The sequence below is a fragment of the Rhagoletis zephyria genome, unplaced genomic scaffold (assembly GCF_001687245.7).
Source record: "Rhagoletis zephyria isolate East Lansing unplaced genomic scaffold, Rhagoletis_zephyria_1.1 Rzeph_scaffold_00314, whole genome shotgun sequence".
Classification (NCBI taxonomy): Eukaryota; Metazoa; Arthropoda; class Insecta; order Diptera; family Tephritidae; genus Rhagoletis; species Rhagoletis zephyria.
The window spans coordinates 224,301-247,658 of NW_016157398.1; the positions used below are offsets into that span (position 1 = coordinate 224,301).

General features: G+C 36.5%; 1 protein-coding gene and 1 long non-coding RNA gene across 3 annotated transcripts in view; both read right to left on the bottom strand.

Annotated features, from left to right (window-relative positions):
- Positions 1-7,810: 7,810 nt before the first annotated feature.
- Positions 7,811-23,358, bottom strand: part of crp (transcription factor cropped) — a 70,087-nt gene continuing 54,539 nt past the window's right edge. Inside the window, exons 3-4 of one of the 2 annotated variants that reach the window (XR_001846850.1) lie at positions 8,726-10,390; positions 7,811-8,655 (exon numbers count right to left, since the gene is read on the bottom strand). Coding sequence is in view for 1 of the 2 variants with exons in the window: in XM_017610459.1 (XP_017465948.1) it covers positions 9,047-10,390 (1,344 nt within the window). In the remaining variant the exon portion in view is untranslated. Of the gene's footprint in view, positions 10,391-23,358 lie in introns of both variants that reach the window. The other variant, XM_017610459.1, reaches the window with a different exon arrangement.
- Positions 20,584-21,151, bottom strand: LOC108358928 (uncharacterized). The gene is made up of 2 exons (XR_001846852.1): positions 20,896-21,151; positions 20,584-20,833 (listed from the first exon to the last, which is right to left on the bottom strand). It is a non-coding gene; the product is annotated as an uncharacterized LOC108358928 (long non-coding RNA).

A 23,358-nucleotide genomic window follows, 5' to 3' on the forward strand; every position in this document is an offset into this window, starting at 1 on the left:
CATTTTTTGCTGCACAGAGGCGGGTGCGTATCTTGGCTGCAACAAGATAGTGGTCCGAGTCGATGTTTGGCCCTCGGAGTGTGCGTACGTCTGAAACACTGGAAGCGTGCCTTCCGTCTATCACAACATGATCGATTTATCGTTTTTCGATCCGGAGACAGCCACGTAGCTTGATGGATCTTTTTATGCTTGAACCTACGACTGAATACTACCATGTTTCGGGCCCGGCGAAGTCGATCAGCCTCAATCCGTTGTCGGACGTTTCGTCGTGGAGGCTGAATTTTCCGACGGTGGTTCCAAAGATCCCTTCCTTGCCCACCCAGGCATTGAAGTCGCCAAGCATGATTTTGATATCATGACGGGGGCAGCGCTCGTACGTGCACTCCAAGCGCTCATAGAAGAGATCCTTGGATACCTCATCCTTCTCTTCCGTCGGGGCATGGGCGCAGATGAGCGAGATGTTGAAAAATCTCGCTTTGATGCGGATTGTGGCTAGACGCTCGTCCACCGGGATGAACGACAGTACTCAGCGACGGAGTCTCTCTCCCACCACAAATCCAACTCCGAATTAGCGTCCCTTTACATGGCAGCTGTAGTCGACGTCGCAAGGCCCCCGACATTGCTTGCCTTGCTTTTACGCGCTGGCGACGGCGAGTACCGCAGACGATGGAACGATGAGATGTATGAGCTTTACAACGACATAGACATAGTGCAGCGAATTAAAATAGAGCGGCTCCACTGGCTTGGCCATGTCGCTCGNGAACCCGCTGGTGGTAGCAGAGGAAGAGGGAGGCCCCCACTGCGATGGAAAGATCAGGTGGAGAAGGACTTGGCGTTTCCAATTGGCGCCAGTTGGCACAGAGGAGAAACGACTAGCGTGCTTTGCTGAACTCGGCCAAAATCGCTTAGGTGGTTACAGCGCCAAAAAAGAAGGACTTTTAGGACTTAAAAACCTAAAAAAAAGGCAAAATAAAAAAGCGAAATAGGCAGGAAAAGACAGTAGAAATAGCAAAAAAGGCAAAAGGTACTAAAAAGACAAAAACTAAAAAATAGCACTGGTTTACAGGAAAACTTTGCAAATTGCTCGCCGATTCCGAAAATCTAGTTACTTTTCTATTCTATGGATAAGTTTTCGAGATATTTTCAGGTGTACATGGCGTATGAGTGACATTCTTTCATGCTAATTTTTCATTAAAAAAAATCTTTGCGCATTTTCATATGACCACTTATTACTTCTTTATTTATCCATTGATTTTCTTCATTATCAACTTGATTTTTTTGTAACAGAACAGGTTTTAACTCTGCCTTGAATCTACTAAACGTGCGCTCGACATGAGTTGATACATGTCGCGCCCAATTTAAATAAGGAACGTTTGGAACTTTTATATTATCAGGAATAAGGGGTTTTCGTCGCTATAATCACTTTTATAAAGGTACAATAGGCAAAAAAGGCAAATATCTTAAAAAAGGCAACACCAAATGTGTATAAAGAATGTACACGAAAAAAAACTGGTCACAGTTAAAACGTTCTAAAACATAAATATATTAATGGAATTCAACGATATTTACATATATTTACATCTAAACTTAGTTTTATTGAAATTCGTTAAAAAAGAGTTAATTCTCCTTGTAATAAGCAAACGATCGCAATTTTGACTTTATGTCCTTCATTAGCCCTTGCACAGAAGTTTCAGTGATTTCCTTGGAAACCAGCTGCCATTTATTTTTGAATTGTTGTGCGTTTTTTACAGCTTTGTGGGTCTTAAGAAGTTTGGATTTCATAACGGCCCAGTAGGTTTCGATCGGCCGATGCTCTGGACAATTAGGTGGATTCACCTCTTTTGCTACAAAATACACTTTGTTTCTATGTTACCATCCTAAAGCCATTTTTCCGTAATGACATATCGCGAGATCAGGCCAAAAAAGCACTGGATCTTTATGAAGCCGTATAAGAGGTAAAAGTCGCTTTTGCAGACACTCCTTAACATAAATTTCTTGGTTAATTGTACCAGTGCTTACAAAAGGATCACTTTTGAAGCCGCATTGGCAAATTGCCTGCCAAATGAGAAACTTTTTGGGAAATTTGTCAAACTTTTTGTTTTTATATTTATCTGCAACATTGCCTCTTTTATTTGCAGTGTGAAATTCGCGGCCCCGGATTTGTTTAAAATCGGCTTTTACGTACGATTCGTCATCCATAACAATACAGCCAAATTTTTGTATGAGACTGTCGTACAATTTCCGAGCACGTTGTTTCGCCAACAAATTTTGCTTACCGTTGCGATTAGGTGCTGCATTCACTTTGTAAGAACGTAGTCCTGCTGTTTTGCATACTTTTTGTATATACGAAGACGACATGTTTAATTTTTTGCCGACATCTCTTACCGAAAGTCCAGGATTATCCTTAAAAACAGATAACACTTCCTTTGCCTTAATTTCGCAAGCAAATCCTTTTTTTCTGCCACTACCAGGGTTCCTTTTTAAAGATAAACATTCATTGTACTTTTTAAGCACATAAGTAACGGTAGACTTTGGAAATTTTAGCTTTTTTGCGATGTCGTTATGGAACATGCTGGGATTTTCCAGCTTTTTGCGCAATATTAACTCGCGATCGATTTTTTCTTGGTCCTCGTTTCTACACTGATTTTTGTTACTAAAAAGAAATGATGCAGTAAGGTGGAAAATGCTTCCAGCTTTTTAAGTGTCTACCGATTTTTATTTTAATGTTATGATTAACCGAGCTATGCTTGGTTATGTGCGACCAGTTTTTTTCGTGTACATTCTTTATATGGAATAAGGGAAAGCTTAATCGTAGACATTCTTAATCGAATATACTCTCTTTAGCAGAAAAAAGGAAATTTTTTATGTAACTCCACATTTTATGTACATATATCTTTTAATTTTATATAAAAAGAATAAATTGTATTCAGTACATTTCACAGGCCCCTATTATGAGTTGCATTCGATTTTCGACTGTGGTCGAAAGTGCGGAGCGAACGAATTTTCATTTGGTATTATGGCGCTCAGTCGATGAAGAATAGCGCTATTGTGAATTTCGCTCGTTTAGGTTGTTCACAATAGTATATTTTTCACCGCTGAGAAGCTTTGTTTACAAATCGAGCAAACTAAATAGTGTGCTTATACATATTTATGTAAATTTGTTCTAATTAAAATGAAGTAAAAAAGAAAGCAAGTTTATAAAAACGTGGTAAAATGAGTACAACGAGTTCTGGTTCAACGATTCGTCAGAGGATGAGAGCTTAGTAAACTGGCCAGGAGTAGCAAATGTTTAAGAGAGTTTAAGTTTATTAGTCTTTCGAATATATTTTGATATAAAATATATTTAAGAAATTTGTCTACAGATTCATTAAAAAGTTCCGACCATCTAAAGAGGCGTTTGTGAGCCAAATCTATTTAAAATATTTTAAAACTATCAACAGCGCTACGATTTTGTTCTCAGAGATCGTGCCAACAGAGTATTGGGATTTTCTTTCACAAGTAAAACCAGCCTTTCGAGCTTGTGTTTAGTATTCACGATGTTAGAACTGCATGAAATTAATAAAAATTGTTTAAAATTAGTGTCTAGCCGCCAAAATGTAAGAAAACATATACAAAATCATACATTTTTCACAATTTTCTAACACTTCGCTACTTCATCGAAAGCAAAATTCTGTTCGACAGAAAATTCGATACTCAACGAAAATTTCGACACGCGTGCATAGCTCATAATACGAATTTCACTTTCGATCTTCGATAGCCAGCGAAGATCGAAAATCGAATGCAGCTCATAATAAGGGCCACAGTCTTATTTGTAGGTAATGAAAACAAAAACGCCTGGACTTCCTCTTTGGAAACCTCGCGCAATATCCCTTCTGGTTGCCATTATTTCAACCAATTTTTCGTATTGCTCTGGTGTTGTTGTCTTGTACTTGTAAACATTACAAAAAACATCGCGAATACACAGAAATCGCGAATATTCATTTATGACTTTTACAATCATCCATAGTATCTTTCACATAATTTTTTTATAAAATTTTATTATTTAACCCCACGAAAATAACAATCGAAACGTTCTCCGACAACAAATTTGCAACTTAGGGAAGCGGAACTACGATCGAAATGCAGAATAGGTATAATCGTAAATTTCGAAGAACACAGAATACCAAAGTTGCCAAACGGGGGAAATTTGAGTCGAAATGTAGAATTGGGCTGAATACTTTTTCGGCCTTATTGCGAATTCCATGTGAGCAAACATTGCCAAAAATTATAAAGCAAAACCAAAACAATTTTTCCCAACTGTACAATTGCTCCCTAATGTACATACGTAGTATTCAACTAAAATGAAAATGAGATGGTGAAAAATTAGATACAAAATTAAACAGCAAATAATAATTTTTAAAAAGTATGTAATTTATTCAATTTCTATAAATAAAATTGAAAGAAAGTTCTCTTGATTTTGTAGGCACACAAAAGCGTAGTAGAGATAAAAAGAGCTGGATGTACATATGTATGTAGGAATATGTACATTCATATGTACTGTATTCAAGAAAAATTTAAATATTCCATTAATTTGACATTTATTTTTATACCTTCGCTTCAAGCTAAAAAATTAGCATAAAATAAAATAAAAAAATTTACTTAATTTATACATATACATAGGTATTCATGTACATACATATGTTTATGTGTATACTGCGATTTCTGTATATAAGCAGACAGAAATTCTTACTTTAATTTTTAGGGATTGTTTATTTATTTATTTTTTTAATTTATTGCTTGATAATTATAGTTAAACAAACAGTCAACAGAACAAAAAAGTAAACAAAAATAAAATTAATTTAAACTTAAATTAAATAGCTATCTAATCCCTTTCTAGGCATATTCATTCAAACTTCTTCGTAATTTCTAAGCTACATATACATACATACATAATGTATTGGTATTTGTTTTGATACATATACTAAGTGTGTTTTTTCATGGTTAAACCATGGCGGATGAAGCATGAAGCAGTGATACGGTCAAATGCAACTACATAGTATAGAGTTGATTAATTACCATTAGCGTGGGCCGAAAATCCGCTTTTTTAGAATTTTGATTGGTGAAAGCAAAAATATGGTTCATATGCTTTAAAAAAAATCTGTGTGAAATTTGGAATTTTTTTGTCAATATCCTAGGCTCGCCCAAGTCCATCAAAGTTCAATATGCTCAAAAAATAAAAGTTAATAAATGAATTAATTAATACATTTTTTGACTAAAAATTCAATAATCTTCGAAAGAAGTATACGGACCTTTTTTGAAGAGAATCGAAGTTAGCTAAGAAACATTTTTTTAGTAATTGAACTTTGATGGACTTGGGCGAGCGTAGGATATTGACCAAATATTTTCACATTTCACACAGATTTTTTTAGAGCATAATGAACCATATTTTTGCTATTACCAATCAAAATTCTAAAAAAGCGGATTTTCGTTCCACACTAATAACCATATTCGTGGCAATATATTTAATTTTTTTAAATTTTTGTAACTGGTGGGTACATACACACATACGTACGGTGACGGGAAAACAATTAGGGGTACGACACTTTAACAGTTTGTTTGTCTATCTTTGGTTTATTTAATATTTATATTTTTATTGTCGTCTAACAATAACCACTTAAGTCAAAATTTCAAACTTTGTAAAAGATTTGCAAAAATTTTGCGAATTTCAAAAATGTTTATCAAAACTTCAAACTTTTTACCCAAAATAAAAGGGGTCTAGGTACAGTATTGTAAATTTTAGTATAGAAAAATGCAAGTTTGAAGTTCCTAGAACTTACCGTTGATTTTTAGCATTTTTCTGACGATGTTGCGCATTTTCCTCCATATAAAAAATTTTCGAACATACTTTATATGGAAGAAAATGCGTGACACCGCACAAAAATGCCAAAAATCAACGGCAAGTCCTAACTGCTTTAAATTTGCATATACTAAAATATATGGGACACAACACTGCAATTTTTTTCGAAAAATTCTGATTAAAAAGTTTAAAATTCTGTATACTTTTCCTAATTTGTGTACAATGTTTGAAACTTGGAGCTAAATACATGTTTTTTTTTATATAGGGAGCCATACTTCCATAAAAAAATAACATTAAATAAACGAAAGAAAAATACCCAATAGCACAAAAAAATGTCGCGTCCCTATTTATTTTCCTCCCACTGTACATTCGAAAACTAATGCGATGGTACTGAGTGCTTACTACTAAAATTAAAACTTATTAAAAATAGTAAGGGTATGATAAATGTACTGAGGGCCTTTTCTGATTTAAAAGAAAAAATGGTCGGATGGCATGTTATTATAAATGTTTAACTTTGCGTACTTCTATTAATATGGTATTTTATTATTCATGCAGGCATGATGTATGTATCTATTTCATTTTGTACTTTGATTTTGTTTTGTTTTTGTGATTGGTATTTTTGCTATTGCTTGTTTTATACACATGTATGTATACGATAGATAGTCTAAGTTGTTTGGAGCAAAAGATATTGACATTAGGGCTATTCGCGATTCGGTGCATAAGAGCTGACAAATTAATGCAATTGCAGAAATATGCCATGGATTGTGAGCGAACTTTATTAAACTGGCATGGTAAACCTTTTTTATTCAGCTGAGAGAAATGTCAACCAGAGTTGCAATGCATAGCATTTTTATGCTATGGATTTTCGGTATTGCAAATTTGTCAAGCCATGACAAGTGCAAATGCGTGTATTTTGTTTGTGTATTGCAAATAATTTGCAATACAAATTTGCAATGCAATGATGCTAGGCCATTTGCACCGGATCGCGAATAGCCCTATTATGTATTTGAGGCCATGATCAGTAGCAGTTATTGCAATTCGACTTTCTTATATTTTCGTTATCTTATATTTATCAATTTCTCTTGGCAGTGATGCCGCCAGTGTTGTCTAAAATGTATTTCCTCAATCATGAAATCTCTACAGTTTAAAATGGTTCAGTTTTATTTTTTCTTCTTAGTTCTCAGTCAGAAACATAATTATACACGTACGTACATAACTATTTATGCAACTCAGGGTTGGGCGAATAAACAAACAGTTAGAAAATAGAAATGGTCAAAAAGAAATTTTGAAACAAATTAGAGAATGCTTATTTAACTAAAGTTTCACGTTAGATATTTTTGCAAAAACTTCGTTTTGAATTTACTCAAGTTTCCGATTCTAGTGATCACCATTTTCGAATTTCATTATTCACACAACCTGCATGCATATTGCACATTTCTAAACACCTAAAATACAAATAATTGAACTAAGTAAAATTTGCTCTAAAATTTCCAATTCATATTGAAATATTAATATTCATATAGCCTTATTCATAAAAAATAAAGTAGGTTTAAAAAGCCCTATAAATTGATGTTTTCATACATTTTTCAATTTATAAACCTTTTAAGCTACTTTATTTTTTACGAATGAGGGTAATCATGTTTATTCAAAACGTGTTGTTATGAATTATTTAAATTCATAATTTTTATAGTTAAAAAAACCTTATATAAAGACTATCAAAATATAAGGTGATGCATTCTTAGACTTCATCATCTATGGAAAAACCTTACATCAAAGTAGTCTCAAATTGGATCTCTAAGGCAACTGTACGTTAAAATTTGAACTTGGAAAGTCGTTTTGCAAAAACCACATCTAACGACTGGCTGAGATATTTCTTTAATTATACTTTTAAGTCTGGAATAACGACAAAGAAAAAGAAAACTCGATGTAAGCAGTATTTAAAATATACAATCAGGTTCATATTCAAAAATTATATGTAGTAATTACCATACTTGGGACAGAAAATGATGAAAATGGAAACAATTTTTTTTTTCTTAACCGAATGCCGTAATTCGATCCCCTCGCCTATGCCACAATACCGTAAACACGACATCGACTGTCGGCAATTAAGACTGCTTAGCATAATTGTAATAAACGTTTCTCCTCGCCTTACAACAACAGGCATTTTTAATTTGCATTAAATACATACAGTAAAAGATAAACACAAAAAACGCATGCCTTTTTTTGGTTTAAGGAATAGTTTTATCATTTACACATAATCCATATTAATTAATGCTTTACTCGCATAGCTCTTTGAATTCCAGTACAATATTTTATTTTCTTCTCGAAATATGATACGACATACTATAATGGTCGATCTCCACCAAATTATGGGTAGCTGTATTGGTTCTTGCATTTATGTATATTCATCCATACAATTTAGCGATTTTTTTATTACTATTAACAATGTTGGTAACATTAAGATTTTGCTTGCTGACGTTTAGTTAACTTAGGTAAAATATTACAAGAATTAAAATTAGTTAGATTATCATTACAATTATCATGTTTGTTATTACTATTTAGTTTTATCGTAGTAGTATGTGTAGTAGTATAATTATTAATTCGTTTAGGAGTAGTAGCAGCTGCTTTTAATTTGCCATCAGTAGTGTTCTCAATTGAAGAAGCCAAATTGCGAAAACGATTTGCAGATTTTGCCGCACGACCAGCTATTGACGATATATCAACAGCAACAGTAGGTTTATTGGTAGCCGTTGTTGGTAAAACGGTCAATTTGGTATTATGAGCAGTCTTTGTACATTTTTCTAAAGTATTCGGCTTTTCTGGTTGTGAATGTATCATAGCGTTATTAAGAATTGATCTGTTGGTGGCAAAATTTTTAACGACTTTTACCTTTTTTTTTAAAATGTCATCAATATCAATACTAGAAAAGATGTTCATTCCTTGATTTGATTGACTTGACTTTCGGTTAACACCCACATCCACCAGTTTGGTCACCAAAGCTGTTGGAAATGGATTTTGCGTCGACGTTTCTAATTGTGATCCATTTTCTTTGAAAGTACTTTTCTTTTGGAAACAGTCAATTGCTACTGCTGCTGTTGAAGTTGCCTGTGCTCCTGCCTCTCGCTCAGCGGTAGCCGAGCTTTCATCTTTAACCTCTAACTCAGTAGTTGTGTTTGCAGTTGGCGACACTGTTGTTGCAGTTGAATGCAATCAAGACAGCTGCTTGGCAACAATGACACCCGGCCGAACCTGTTTTAGGGCTGTCGTTGTGATCGTCACCTGTTGTGCACCTTGTCCAGCGCCTACACTGCTCGACCCCGCGGCAGTTGTTTGCACTTTGTAAATGGCGGTGGGCATGACTGTAGTAGTTCCAATGCTGCCAGTGCCACTATCCTTCTGCTGGCCTGTTTGCTGCAGAATGGTTACTTGTTTGTTGCCTTTGATTTGCAGGTAAGGACGCAATTCAGCCAAAGTGGCACGCTGCGCATGCTGCACTTTTGTGGTTAACGCCAAGGGAGCCTCCTGTGCTCTTTGATTTTGCTGTTGCTGCAACTTTTGCTCACTGCCATCCGCGAATAGATGGTCACCTTCTAGGTGTCTTATGGCCTCCACAATGGTTTCAAGATTCTGACGCGAGCGTGTCAAACCACTTGGTTGATCTATTTTTTCCGTTTTTACTTTGATGATCTCATGTATGCGTTCTACCTCAACTTTTGGCGTTGCTTTGATGGCGGCCTGTAATATTGGTTGCAGGACTGCCGCTGACGGTGATGAACCTTCAGCATATGCCTTGGCAATGGCATTGACTTCTTGCTCGGATTCGGTAGACGATGTAGATGATAGTATGACCTCCTCCTGCACATTGTCTTCTGTGATAATTTCTGCTGCTGCGGCTGCAGCTTCGCTCTCCAACTCTTCAATACTTGAGCAAACTACCACTTGCCTTTGACCTGTCATTTCATCAATTTCAACATAGGAAACAGTTCCAGCTGGCAACTCATCTATGGATTCGCGGACCAAATTGTCTGTGTGTTCGATCACTTCGCGTGGAATGTATGAGGATGTAGAGGCTGCAGGTGCCGTGGCCACCGAATACAGCTGCCGCTTGATCATTTGCAATTCCTCTTCAAGCATGGTGCGCATGCGGCGTTCCTTTTCCAGTTGCTTTTTCATTTCGCTCAATTCCTTAGAGGTGGCAGCATTATGTGCAATAATCACTTGACTTTTAGCATTGACACTGCCAACGCCCACATTCAAAAGTGTCGTTGGTTCTGGGGACATCGATCCTAAGCCTTCATCAGAGGAGTCACTTATCGTTTGGAGGCTGATTATATTGTCGGTGAGTTTGCGTTTTTTTATGGCCCCGCTGCCACTGTTCAACGATTCTGCACCGCTAGCAGCTGAAGACTCTACTGTTCCTGTGGCTGAACTGCCAGCTGTATTCGATTCGTGCAATCCAAGTTGACGCTTCAATTGACTATTTTGGTTTAAAAGCTGGGTCTTTTGGTTCTCCAACTCGTAGATGTATTGGGAGGTTTGTTGTAAAATCGCGGCCTGCAAAGAGAAAAATAATTTTAATTTACTGGTAAGAATTATACAAATTAGAAAGGAACAGTATGCGTGTTTGTAATTGCGTCTGTATTTGGCTACCATTTCAACGGCTATCATCGACAAAACCAATTATTTTTACACTTTTTGTTTCGAATAGATCGGAACAAAGGGAAAAGGTGGTTAGTATCGCGTGGCACATCTTGCCATATTGACCAAAAATTTAGGTATGTCGGGTTGATACTGGATTACAAACCGAAGTCTCAAACATGCAATTATACGGTTAATATTACCCGTGTAACAACGGCTGCGTTTTTTGGGCAATATCAGGATTCGGATAAAAGATTTGCATGCACATGCAACAACAACATCGATCGGATTCAATTTTATGATCCGTTCTTTGTTTTGTTTCACTGGCAGATTAATGTAAATATACGCAAACAGTTTTTTTATAACCGGCTTTAAATAAATCGCATTAATGTTAGATATTTATTTAAATTAGTATTATCTCGTTTAACTCTACCTTTCCCCCATTCAGTGAGTTAATTTTTATAATTTTTCTTCCTCGTGCTCGTTCTGCCAATCCCAATAATAATGATCCTGATTGTTCTCGTAAGAAATGATTGTGATACTGAGCCAGATAACCCAAGAAAACACTACTAATGTTCCTTGTGTGTTTGCGTCTCCAGTTATTTAAAAAACAATATATATATATATATATATATATATGTATTTTAATATCCAATGATCGGATCTAAACCAGATTAGTATGGGACCACCTCAGAGACACTACCTTTCCGATGCAAAAAGAATTTTCGAAATCGGTTGACGTGGTCCAGTTATGCGGTAACATGCATAAAAAAAAAAAATATTCCGACGAACTGATAACCTCCTCGTGTTTTGGAAGTCGGTTAACAACTAAGAAAGCATAAGTTCGGACGAAACCGAGCTTCATATACCTGGCGCACGTATTAAATGTCGTATTTTCACCTTTCTGCGGCTTAATAAATAACTGAACCGAGTTTGGTAAAAATCGAAGAAGCACGTTCAGCTCATATAATTAACTCGAGAGTAAAATAAGGAGCAATTATTCAGGCGAAAAGCGGACAGTCTAGTAACTAGACGGAGGTACTCTGTAGTGTGTGTAGTGGCATACTGCTGCAACTCAAAGGAGTTAGAATAGTGGCGTATGCTGGCGATGTAGTGATAGCAGTCAAAGGAACATTCCTCCCTAATTTAAGTGAAATTATAGAGTAGGCACTGGGTAGATTACACACGTGGGCTAAACGCAGTGGCCTTAACGTAAACCTAACCAAAACCGAGTTATTATTGTTTGCTGATAGGAATAAAATACCTCTCAAATTAGACATCCATCCATAGGCGGTAAGATAATCTCCATATCATCCAATGCGAAATATCTTGGTGTCGTCCAGTTTTAAGCAAACAATACAATGACAGTAAAGTAGATAACATACAAAGGGCTACATTTCGAGGCTAACTGGGGCACTGAGGTCCTGCCCCTCAGAAAAACTGAATGCAGTCCCACTGACCTACATATGTCTAAAGAAAACAGCTCAGAGAGCGAGCCTGGGCTATGGAAATCGAGGACCTTTAGGCATAGCTCAATCTTAAGCATTGCCCCGATAGCAAATAAAACCACGGAATGAAAGGGAGAGAGGAAGCCTTTCCACGCTACTAGAAGATACAGAGGCTTCCTCTCTCCCACAGAGGCTCAAATGGTGGTCGGCGAATTATCTGAGTGGTCGACACTCGTCGGTAATGTTTAGAGACAAATCGAGTAAACTTAGAAAAATAAAACAGGGTATATTTCAAAGCTCCCTCAACCACAAGAGGGAGTCTCGATTGTCTCCTACGCCGACGATTGCTTTGATGACTTGTGTTCGAAAGTAAACGGATATCTCTCCGAGCTTTTTCGCTTCTTCACTGCAAGGAGCCTACCCCTTGTTCACCACCTCGACGAAGGAGGTGGAATTCACGGAGCTTCATCTGCCTCGGGAGACAAGAACCACAGTAGCCCAACTTCGCTCTGGCTACTGCAGCAGGTTAAACTCATACCTGAGCAGACTAAACGCAGATGTGCCGAATGAGTGTCCGGCATGCGGAGAGAAACCTCATGTCTCGAAATATCTCTTGGTATGCCCGGAAAACCCAACAACTCTAGCGCCTTTGTCCCTGTGGACCGACCCCATTGAGGCTGCACGCTTCTTAGGGCTGCCGTTAGTGGAACTTGACGACAGCCACTGAGATATTAACCGATCTGGGCGGGGTTGTTGTAGCCGCTACAACAACAACAACAACAACAACAACAACAACAACAACAACAACGACGGAATGAAAGGTATCAAGCCTCAATTTGTTCATGAATGTACATATGCAGTTCCCATCCAGAAGGGAATAGAGAAGGGGTCAAGCTGCGGGTCCAAGATGGACTGCGGTGTAGGCATAGGTTTAGGTCCGTAGAGCTTAGTGTCAATCGCTCCCTTCGGCTGGTAATCCATGTTAGCTATATGATACTAAACTACTACTAGTGCTACCGGGAAAGAAAGAGCGGTTATTTACTCAGACAGCCAGGCAACACTCCTTGGGGGTTACTCTGTAATGCGATGCGAAAAAAATGATTCGCGTTCGCGCAAACACATCGTAGGTAATCCAGAGGGGTGATTGCCTATCGCATCACATTTCTCTGTCGTATCGGATTACAGAGTAGCCCCCAGGCTATATCATCTAGTGCATTGATTCCCAAATTGGTCCAGGTGGACCCCCAGGGGTCTACGTTGTCGTGAAAAAAATACTAGTTGCAAGTGAAATTTTGTCTTGTTTCGATAGTAAGGAACCAAAATGGTTGCTTGATAGCCTATTTATTTATCTTTAATTTTTTTAAGTGGTGTATAGTGCTCTTGAAGCACTGGTGAACTTACTTTCACTTTGTGTCATCAAGCAGTGATGGAAAATCAAAATTTAAAATTGTGCCGAATTTCTCCGTAAAAATGTGCCTAAATGCAGGTCAATGTGCCAATAAATTGAAAGTCGTCGATAGGTACCATTTCCTTTATAAAATATATTTACAGTACTTATTGCGTGTAAGAAAACAGAAATATATAGGAAAACCTTTATTTAATGCAACAACACAACAACAAAAACCATAAAAATGAAAGCTCAAAACTATCTACGAAAAATTTTGATGCAAATTTGTTGTCAGATATTTTAGAAAACTTTCGGGTATACAATTTTATAGTCCATTAAATTTTAGGATTACGAAGTGTCTGTGCGGCTAAGAATTCGAATTTTTAATATTTTTTTATTTTTTTTTTGCATTTTTTTTATACATATTGGCGGTACAAAAAAATTTGAGTACCGAAGAAAAAGTGCAACACCTTCAACAAAAAAATTACTCAAAAATCAACGCGAATTAAATGAATTATAAAACTGCATAGCCGAAAGTATGTCTAGTTTTCAAAAAAAAAAAATTACGTATAAACAAAAATAATCGCCTAATTACCAACCCTAAATTACGAATTGTAAAAATATAAAGCACCCGTCCTCCTAAAGTATTTGCAGATTACAATGTCCAACTTGCGCAAACTTACTTGTAACTAGCATTCAGGCATTGTTGCGGATATTGGACAGTTCCATACGCGGTGGTCTAGAAATGAGAAGGCCTGATTCTTTGTATATTTACATTTTGGAATCCAGGGTAAATTATAATTTAGTAAATTTGTTCATTTTCACTGAGATCATTATTTGTACATAATATTATAAACGCAGTACTTTTTTTATACCAAAATCAATGTTATTCGTATCATCAGAGTTTACTGCCTTTGGCGCGAAAGCCGTAACGGCTTTTAAATTGCAGTATCAAGGTGCTCTATCTGAAATCTTGGTCAAAATTTAACTTAAAGTTTCAAAGTTTCAAAGCATTTTTAATTTCATTTTCTGCAGAATTTTCTTTAGTAAGAAATATTTCGGCTTCTGTCCCACAAAGAATATTCAAAATGGGTTTGTGATTATTTAAATCTAAAGTGTTTATTAAATGATATTTAATATTTGCTTTAGAGATGAAATTGCGACAAATTTGTTTTAATAAAAATGTTAAGGGTAGATGCAGAGCGTGGAAACCAGATTCTTCTGCTTATGTTTATACCATTTATCAGTTTAAGCACATCAATCACGATCAAATGTAAAAAAAAAAATATATATTTTTAATTGCAGATCCGAAAGAAATATATATTAGTTGCACTGAGTTACGCAAAAACACATGACTGTGATAAATGACAACTCCATTTGCCCATCCTGCTTTGAAGAGGATGAGACGGTGGTACACTTCTAGATTCAGTCTTTTCTTTTTGTCAGTTTTTTAATTTGGAATTTGGCGTAAAAAGCTTTGCAGTTTGGTTGTTTCAAGTTTGGTGTTTTAAAAATGCTAGTGACGAATATTTTTCGCATCACTTTTAAAATCGGAGCGATAAAAATAAAAATGATGCCATCAACAAAAATAAACTATTTGACAAATACATCACATGCAAATTCATGAGTGAGCCGAACATGTGAGGAGTTTATTTAGTGCTCTTAAAAAATATAACACATCAGAGCGAAATAGTGCTTTCATGGCTTTAGAGCTCTGTTTTTTAAATCTTGCAATCACATTATTTTAATAAATGAAAGAAAGAGAAATATTTTATTTTTATTTTTGCCACTCCGAATTTAGTTTTGGAACTCACCCGCGATGCAAAATGACATCGTTAGATTTAATCTTCAAATTGTTTGATGAGCTTAGGGAATATGTTGGAAATGAGCACCAGGAGGTCCACCGAAAGCAAAGGGTCTACGAGAAAAATAAGTTTGGGAACCTCTGATCTACTGAACCAAGTCTAAGCTACTCAGAGAATGCACGCCGAGCGTAGTATCAGTCAATGCCCCTCTCTCTCGTCTGGGTTCCCGGCCATAGGAACATAGAAGGCAACGAGAGAACAGATGAACTGGTGGTCAGAGATCTTCGGAAAAACTTGGAAGATAGCACGAGAGCTTTGAAAAAGAAAGAGAGGACCTGCTAAGTAGGTCAAGGATAGACGTATTTAGAATTGTAACGACTGTCACCAGTCATTAGTGTCTAGGAAAACATGCTTATAGGTACATAGAATAGGTCTTCCAACAACAGGATATGCCGCAGCTGCGGCTTACCTGGTAGTGAAGAAACAGTATTTTATTTCCTGTGCGAATGCCCAGGTCTGACTTCTTTAAGACATAAAACTTTCGGGAAACACTAATTGAATCTTAAGTGTCATCTTGGGTAGCACTACAACCAACCAACCACGACGGGCCAATTTATTCGGCGCAGCGCTTGGTTTAGTGATCTTTGGTGTGCGGTTTTAAGTGACATTCACTGTTGTATGTATGTATTATTCAGCCTCATTGATAAGTCATAAATTAGGCTAAATTGTACGACTCAACAACAGTAACATTGTCGATTGTCGTACTGAAATAAGTAAACGACCAAAATCGTCGAAAACCATACAATGCTGCCAAGTTTTTCCGTTTTAATACATTAGTCGAGTGGAAATTTGACGTGAAATTTTCGATACGATTCGACTCTCGAAAAACCACTTGCATTCGACACGACTCTCGCAATGAGGGTGATTATAAACAAAAGCCGAAACAAAAAACAAGCTACGCATTCCACTGCCCAGTCGGTCATACAAATTTGCTAATTTGGATGCAAGAATTTGTACATATGCACATGCCATACATACATACATAATATGCAGCTGACTTGATCAGCTGAAGATACGAAGACGAAGTGCAACGAATGAGGCCTACCCACACCAATCAATGTAGCGCAGATGTAAAAATAAACTCACTACCAACAAAAACAGTCAAGAATTTTTTGGCGGGTTGGGGACCAACACAAATTTTCGCTATACATACGTACGAATCTAGTAGGTACATATCGTCGTTAAAAGTACAAAACCGCGTATCAACAAAATGCAAAACCGCGTATCAGGAAAATGCAAAACCGCATATGTGAGGTTGTATAAATTATTATCTAGACAGTAAAAACACTCATATTTCAAAATAGTTCACTTTTTTACAAGGAAATCGCATTTCTGGCAAGTATATTTTAAGACGAATGGATAAGAATTGAGCCAACAGCTTGTGTGAGCAAATCCAATTTTTGGCAGCCAATGTCAGTTACGCGGTTTTGCAGAATGACGATACGCGGTTTTGTACTTTAAACGACCATATGTATGTATGTATGTATATCGTCGTTTAAAGTACAAAACCGCGGCCGTACCGCCCTTCCACAAAACCGCGTAACTGAAATTTGATGTAAGTTTTTGGCTCAATCCTTATACATTCGTCCTGAAATATACCAGCAAGAAATGCGATTGCTTTATAAAAAAGAAAACCACTTTGAAATATGAGTGTTTTTACTCTCTAGAAAATAATTTATGCAACCTCACATACGCGGTTTTGCATTTTGTTGATAAGCGGTTTTGTACTTTAAACGACGATATGTACATATATGGGAAAGTAAACAAATAAAAAAATGAAGAACAACGAGTTGTAGTCAGCTTATCAGATAGCAAGCTAATAAACACGAAGCAAAGTGCAAAAATAGCGAGTACTTTGCTTTTATTCAAATGGTTGTTTATCCGGCCACTGTTGCATACGCCTGTTCATTTGAATGGTATGCATTCAATGCTGCATTTTGACTTCTGTGCCGTGCCGTAACGATTCGCCGCCGCCACTAGCGTCGCGAAGAGGCTTACGTTTTTGTGATGACTGTACTTTTTTTGCCGCCGTGTCGTAAAAAATCTTTCGTCTCAAAGTACCAAAGAGCACACACGCCATTAATGCTCTCACCATCCCTGCCTCCCTCTCTTTCATTCGCGCTCGCTCGCTCTTCCCGCAGTGAAAAGAGAAATAAATATAGACTGCAACCGTTTCACAATTCGACTTGTTTCGGTAAAGCTATATAACTACACTGGAAGTGGAAGGTGAGAAACCACGAATTTGGAACGGAAATCCACTGCCACAACCGCATGGAAAGCCAGCAAATGCTGAGAGCGTCACCAGCTGTATTCTGCTATCTCACTTGCGCCCATCCTCATTTGTTTATGTTTGTTCAGTCGCTGCTGATGGAAACAAACGTATCTGAGTATGTTTTTATCTACATACCTATATATATACATAAATAGATGTTAATTATGTACAAAAATTGTAGAATAAAACTGTAGCAGCTGATAGAGACGCCAATTGGAAATTATTCCATGTTGTTGAAACTACGAGTAGTTAGTGGTGGCAACTCAACCCATTCATAAATTGTTATCATCGGTTGCGTTATTTTTCGTTACTATATCCCAGATAAAATCTTTTTATGGCAAAAACAGTGACCGTAAAAATAAGGTGTACAGCTACTTATCATGCATATTTTTTATAACAGGATTCAATAATACAAGTTGGATAAATATTGACATGTGTGTCAATCAGGGTAGCCATCTCATTTTTGAGAATTCCCCGATTTCGACTATGAAATTCCCCGATTTTGCCCGAAATTTCGTAAAATTCCCCACCCATAGATATCTCCTTATTAAAAAAAAATATATATTGCATTTTGATATATTTTGGTGGTTTTTCTGTCTATTTTATTTATCTATGTATTCATAAATCAACCCAAATTTTTGTAAAGTTAGTGAACAAATAAAAAATAAAAAAAATGTACATATAATACTTACATACATACTGTGGTCGTAAAAATTGTCGCCCCAAATTTTGACAAGCTTTCAGAATAATTTTTTTTTTAGTTATTTAATTTGAGTTTTTTTATAAAAATATAGTTTAATAATAAAAACCGTATAAATCCAAGTTTCAAACTTTCTGCAATATTGAAAAATTCAGCAAACTTTCGTAAAAATTTCGAGCTTTTTTAATTCGATTCCCTAGAAAGATTTCGGGTATGCAGTATTGTAGCACACTCAGTTCTAGTATATTAAGGTGCAAGTTTCAAGTGGCTAAAAATTTTCCTTTTAAAATTTTGCTTGGGGTTGGTTGCGGTTTTCTGCCATATAAAAATAAATTGTTTCATTCACTATAGGAAAGCAAATGCGACAAGGCAATTTCTAAAAAAATCAACGGTTGTTTGCATAATTGGCAGGGTTGCAAAAGCAGTACTTTTAGTTACAGTAGTATTTCTTATGCAACTTTTTTAACTCATTATGAAATCAGTGAAACAAAAAAGAAAAAAATTAGTCACACTAATTTCTCACAAAAAACCAGTCCATCCCCCGGTTCCCCACGTAACCCGAAACCGGGAAATTCCCCACGAGTTGGCTTCCCTGGTGTCAATCGACTACCTTGTAAGGTTGCATTTGAGAAAGAAAAAGAAAGCGGGTAAAAATTGTATCCCCTTTTGTTAAAAGGTAGGAGGACAAATAGTCTGGTTGGTAGTGCTGAAATGCGTTTTTTGTATAAAAATTTAATTAAACATATAAAGAATGATTCCTCTGATCTACACAATAGACAATGGATTAACTTTTATGGTATATTAAACATGCTATGTAGATATTCAAAATTATATACATAAACGAATGAGAGAATTTTATTCACATAAAATTCTGCCCAAGGAAGAGTATTTTCGACAAATATTCCCAAACATTCAAAATAAACCATGGTTTCATTAAAATTTCGGTATATATTAAACAAATGAATATAATACAAACAAATCATTTAGGGACAACACTCAGGCAGGTTCTGAAAATCACTTCCGAGTGAATATGAGTCGAATTCAAGTTGAATTCAAATTGGCAGAGGTTGAAATTCATTCGGAAGTGAATTACAGAATCTGCCTGCATATGATATAATGTATATCGTCGTTTAAAGTGCAAAACCGCGTATCAACAAAATGCAAAACCGCGTATGTGAGGTTGCATAAATTATTTTCCAGAGAGTAAAAACACTCATATTTCAAAATGGTTCTCTTTTTTATAAAGCAATCAGATTTCTGGCTAGTATATTTAAGGACGAATGGATAAGGACTGAGCCAAGAGCTTATGTGAGCAAATCCAAAATGCCAGTTACGCGGTTTTGCAGAATGATACGCGATTTTGTACTTTAAACGACGATATAAATTAATCCTTTAAAAAATTAGTGGTACATTTATATGCTTTGTGATTGGCATTTCGATGAAATTCGATTAGTGATGAATTTTTTATTTTTGTTGCATTTAAAAATTACATATTCAATATCTTAAATTGAATTACATACATTTGCTTTTTAAAAATTTAAATTTTAGGTAATGTTTTCTACTATTTGCTCCAACCAGTGTTGTTAATCATCAGGGAACGGATTTTTAGGACCTAAAAACCTATAAAAAAGGCAAAATAAAATAACTAAATTGGCTAAGAAAAGGCAAAATAAAATTGCGAAATAGACAGGAAAAACACCAAAAATCGCAAAAAAAAAAAGGGCAAAAGAAGGCGCTAAAAACACAAACACCGAAAAATTATCAAAAATACATTTATTTTAGAAATGTTTATTTTACAAGTATAAAAGAGAAAAACTATGAACTAGTTTAATTTTATGAAAAAATTGTACTTTGAATCTTTGACTATTTTCTCCTTTCGAGTTTTTAACTCGCAAAACTTCAATCCATATACTTGTAGTAACATTGAACCACAAGGTGCATTTCGAAGTTTTCTGGCAGCATTTTCATTAGATTTTCGCTAAGAAAAGCCTTGAATGTACTAAACGTGCACTCCACGTGAGTTGATACAAGTGACGCCATTTTTAAATATGGAACGTTTGAAACTTTCATATAATCAAGAATAAGGGATTTTTCCTTGCCCTTTACAATTAAAGTTAGAAAAGGCAAAAAGGACAAATATCTTAAAAAAGGCAAATCATCAAATGTGTATATGAGAAATTTTTTTCCATATCGGACACCAAATTTGGTGTCACACTTTCGATTGGCTTATTTTTTTTTATGGGTTCTATACATGAAATAAGCTAACACGTATTCGAGGAAATTTTTTTATATTTTTTTTTCTTCGGAGATATGATCTGTCTAAGTTTGCATTTTTCGTGATTCGGACTAATCATGTACTTCTTCAAATCGGTATATCTCGGATTCTGCTAATCGTGGAGACATCTTAGAAATCTTAACATCTAGGTGTTATTGAAAAAAAAACATTAAACTGAACACTAAATTTTGTTGTTTTGCGAGCATATTTGCCAGCATATGTACCACTGTTTTAGTGCATATTAAAATCGATTTTTTCTTGCTTATTTTCTTATTATAAAGCACTATCCAGAGGACGACGATGAACTTGCGTTACTTGCGGTAAGGAAAAAGTTGTACCTGCGATCAGATGCGAATCCTGGAACCAATGAGGCTCAACTTGCGCGTGGATGGACACACAAAGCGATCCTGACCTGCACAAGAAAAAATCTTTATTAATATCTGCATTTTCACTTTTTTGGGGTTGTATTCTTACTTGTAAGTATGCAAAGGCTGCACTTGTCCAAACAAAAGGCTACAGTTGTGAAAAAGACCTGCACCAGCGAACGTGGACGGACACAAAGTGATCCTGACCTGTACATGAAAAAATCGTTGTTAATATTTTAATCTTCACACTTATGGCGCCTTGTACTTACTTGTAAGTATGCAACGGATGCACTTGGCCAAATAAACCGCTGCAGTTGTAGTTCCGAGTGGACTGCTCCAGCCAAACGTGGACGGACACACAGAGATCCAAGCCCGCAAAACTTACTTGCAGCGGCTGCACCTGCTATAAAACGCTAGTTTTTCAAAAAAAAATTAAATAACTCCCGATACTCTGCAAAAAAATATGTATACTATTGTTTTAATTCAAAATATTTCCATTATTTTTCATTTTTCTGGCATACTTACTTGAATTCGCACAATAAGAAAATGAATTTCCAAGAAAAAAATCCATGAAAATATCGGCTGTGTTGCCTGTTGAACTTTTTTACGAAGACAATATTTCTCCATGTATTTTAGTAGTAGTTTCTATAAATCAAAAAAGACAACAACACAGGCTAAGGCAGAATGCGGGAGCGAGACAAATGCCAGCTTATCCAACCTTGTATTATTGAATCATGATCTTGCATATGGGGCAGTAGATTGTGCGCTGGGTTTGGGACCCACTGAGTAAAAAAAAAAAAGCAATGAAAGAAAAACGATGCCTTGGACGAGACTCCCTTCTTTTGATGGCACGGCAAACGTTTAAACGACTACGATTTGGGGGCATGCACCTAGAATGTCCGGGCCCTTATTGGGGAAGGTGCCGCTGCTCGACTGGTTGATGTCCTCAAAGGCTGACATCACCGCCCTACAAGATATGCCATGGACGGGACAGGGCAACAAAAGCATAGGATCTTGCGAACGTTTTCTACCGTTGCCACATAAAGCAGCTCAAATTTGGTTGGATTTGTGGTGGGTGAGAGACTCCGTCGCCGAATGCTGCCGTTCACTCCAGTGGACGAGCGTCTAGCCACAATCTAAATCAAAGCAAGATTCTTCAACAGCTTGTCATTTGCGCTCACGCCCTTACAGAAGAGAAGAACGAGGCATCCACGGTTTTCTCTTATGGGCACTTGGAGCGCACGTAAGATAGCTGCCCCCGTTACGAAGGAAGCGATGTTTTGTCCCAATTATAGTACATATATAGTAATAAGTTGCAGCATAAAGAGACATACTAAGCTACGTGGCTTTCAGTGTTTTAGCGTCCATTAATGCAAGGTCAAGGCGGCCGATGTGGTGAAGTGGTTAGCAGTGCGCGCTACCATTCCAAAGTAAAAAAATATATATATATATATATATATATATATATATATATATAAAGTGTTTCTCTAATAGCGGTCGCCCCTCAGCAGGCAATGGCAAACTTCTGAGTATATTTCGGCCATGAAAAACAGCTTCTAATGAAAATACAATCGCTGTTCGGAGTCAGCGTAAAACTCTAGGTTCCTCCCCTTTATGTGGCAACATCAAGGCGCACACCACAAATCGGAGGAGAAGCTCGGTCAAACACTAACACATGTTTAAGCGCCAATCTACTATTATTATTAGTAACACAAGGAAATCTCAACGCCGAAAAGCTGAATCACAACTGACTTTTCCACAAGCCGACATAACACACACGATCTTCAAAGGTGACAACTCAAAGTTACACGTTTGCTAATCATATGGGCAAGGGAGACTTTACCTTTGGTTTTTCAACATAATATAACAAATATTTGCTACAGCTTTTGCTGAAAGGCAAATAGAAGGTCTTTGTAAATTTTTAGCGCATAATTTCAAAAATGCAAAATTTTGAATTCTGTCACATTTGAGGATGGTGTGCGTATGTGCGCAGTGGAACCACATTTCCCACTCATTAAATACCGCCGCGGAGAAGAGGTACGAAAGCAACTACTCGACTGAAAAACAACTGAGCTGCTGGACCTGAAATTTCCGCGAAACTAAAAATGACTTTGGGCAATACAACTATCTCCGTCGTAATCGGATTTCGTGTGATTTCTTTAATGTGATGTTGGAGAGGACAATAAGAGCCACAAAACTAAACCTCTCGGGTAATGCCGATTGAAATTGAAATCATCTGTATAAATAAGGGATAAGTCTATTCTGCCTTCTCGGAATAAGATAGCGAAGTATAGTGAATGGGTCTTGTAGTGAACGAGGAAAAAACAAAGTATCTCCTGTCAGCACAAAAACAGACAACGTATAAGCGGCTTGGCATCCACGTCACTGTTGACATTTACAAATTTGAAAAAGTGGACGACTTCGTTTTTTGGGACCCAGCATTAACACCAATAATAAAGTCAGTTTTGAAATCAAACGGAGAATCTCTCTTGCCAACAATTGCTACTTTGGACTGAGTAGTAAATTGAGAAGTGAAGTACAGAAATACACTCTTTGAGTCACTCACCATGCC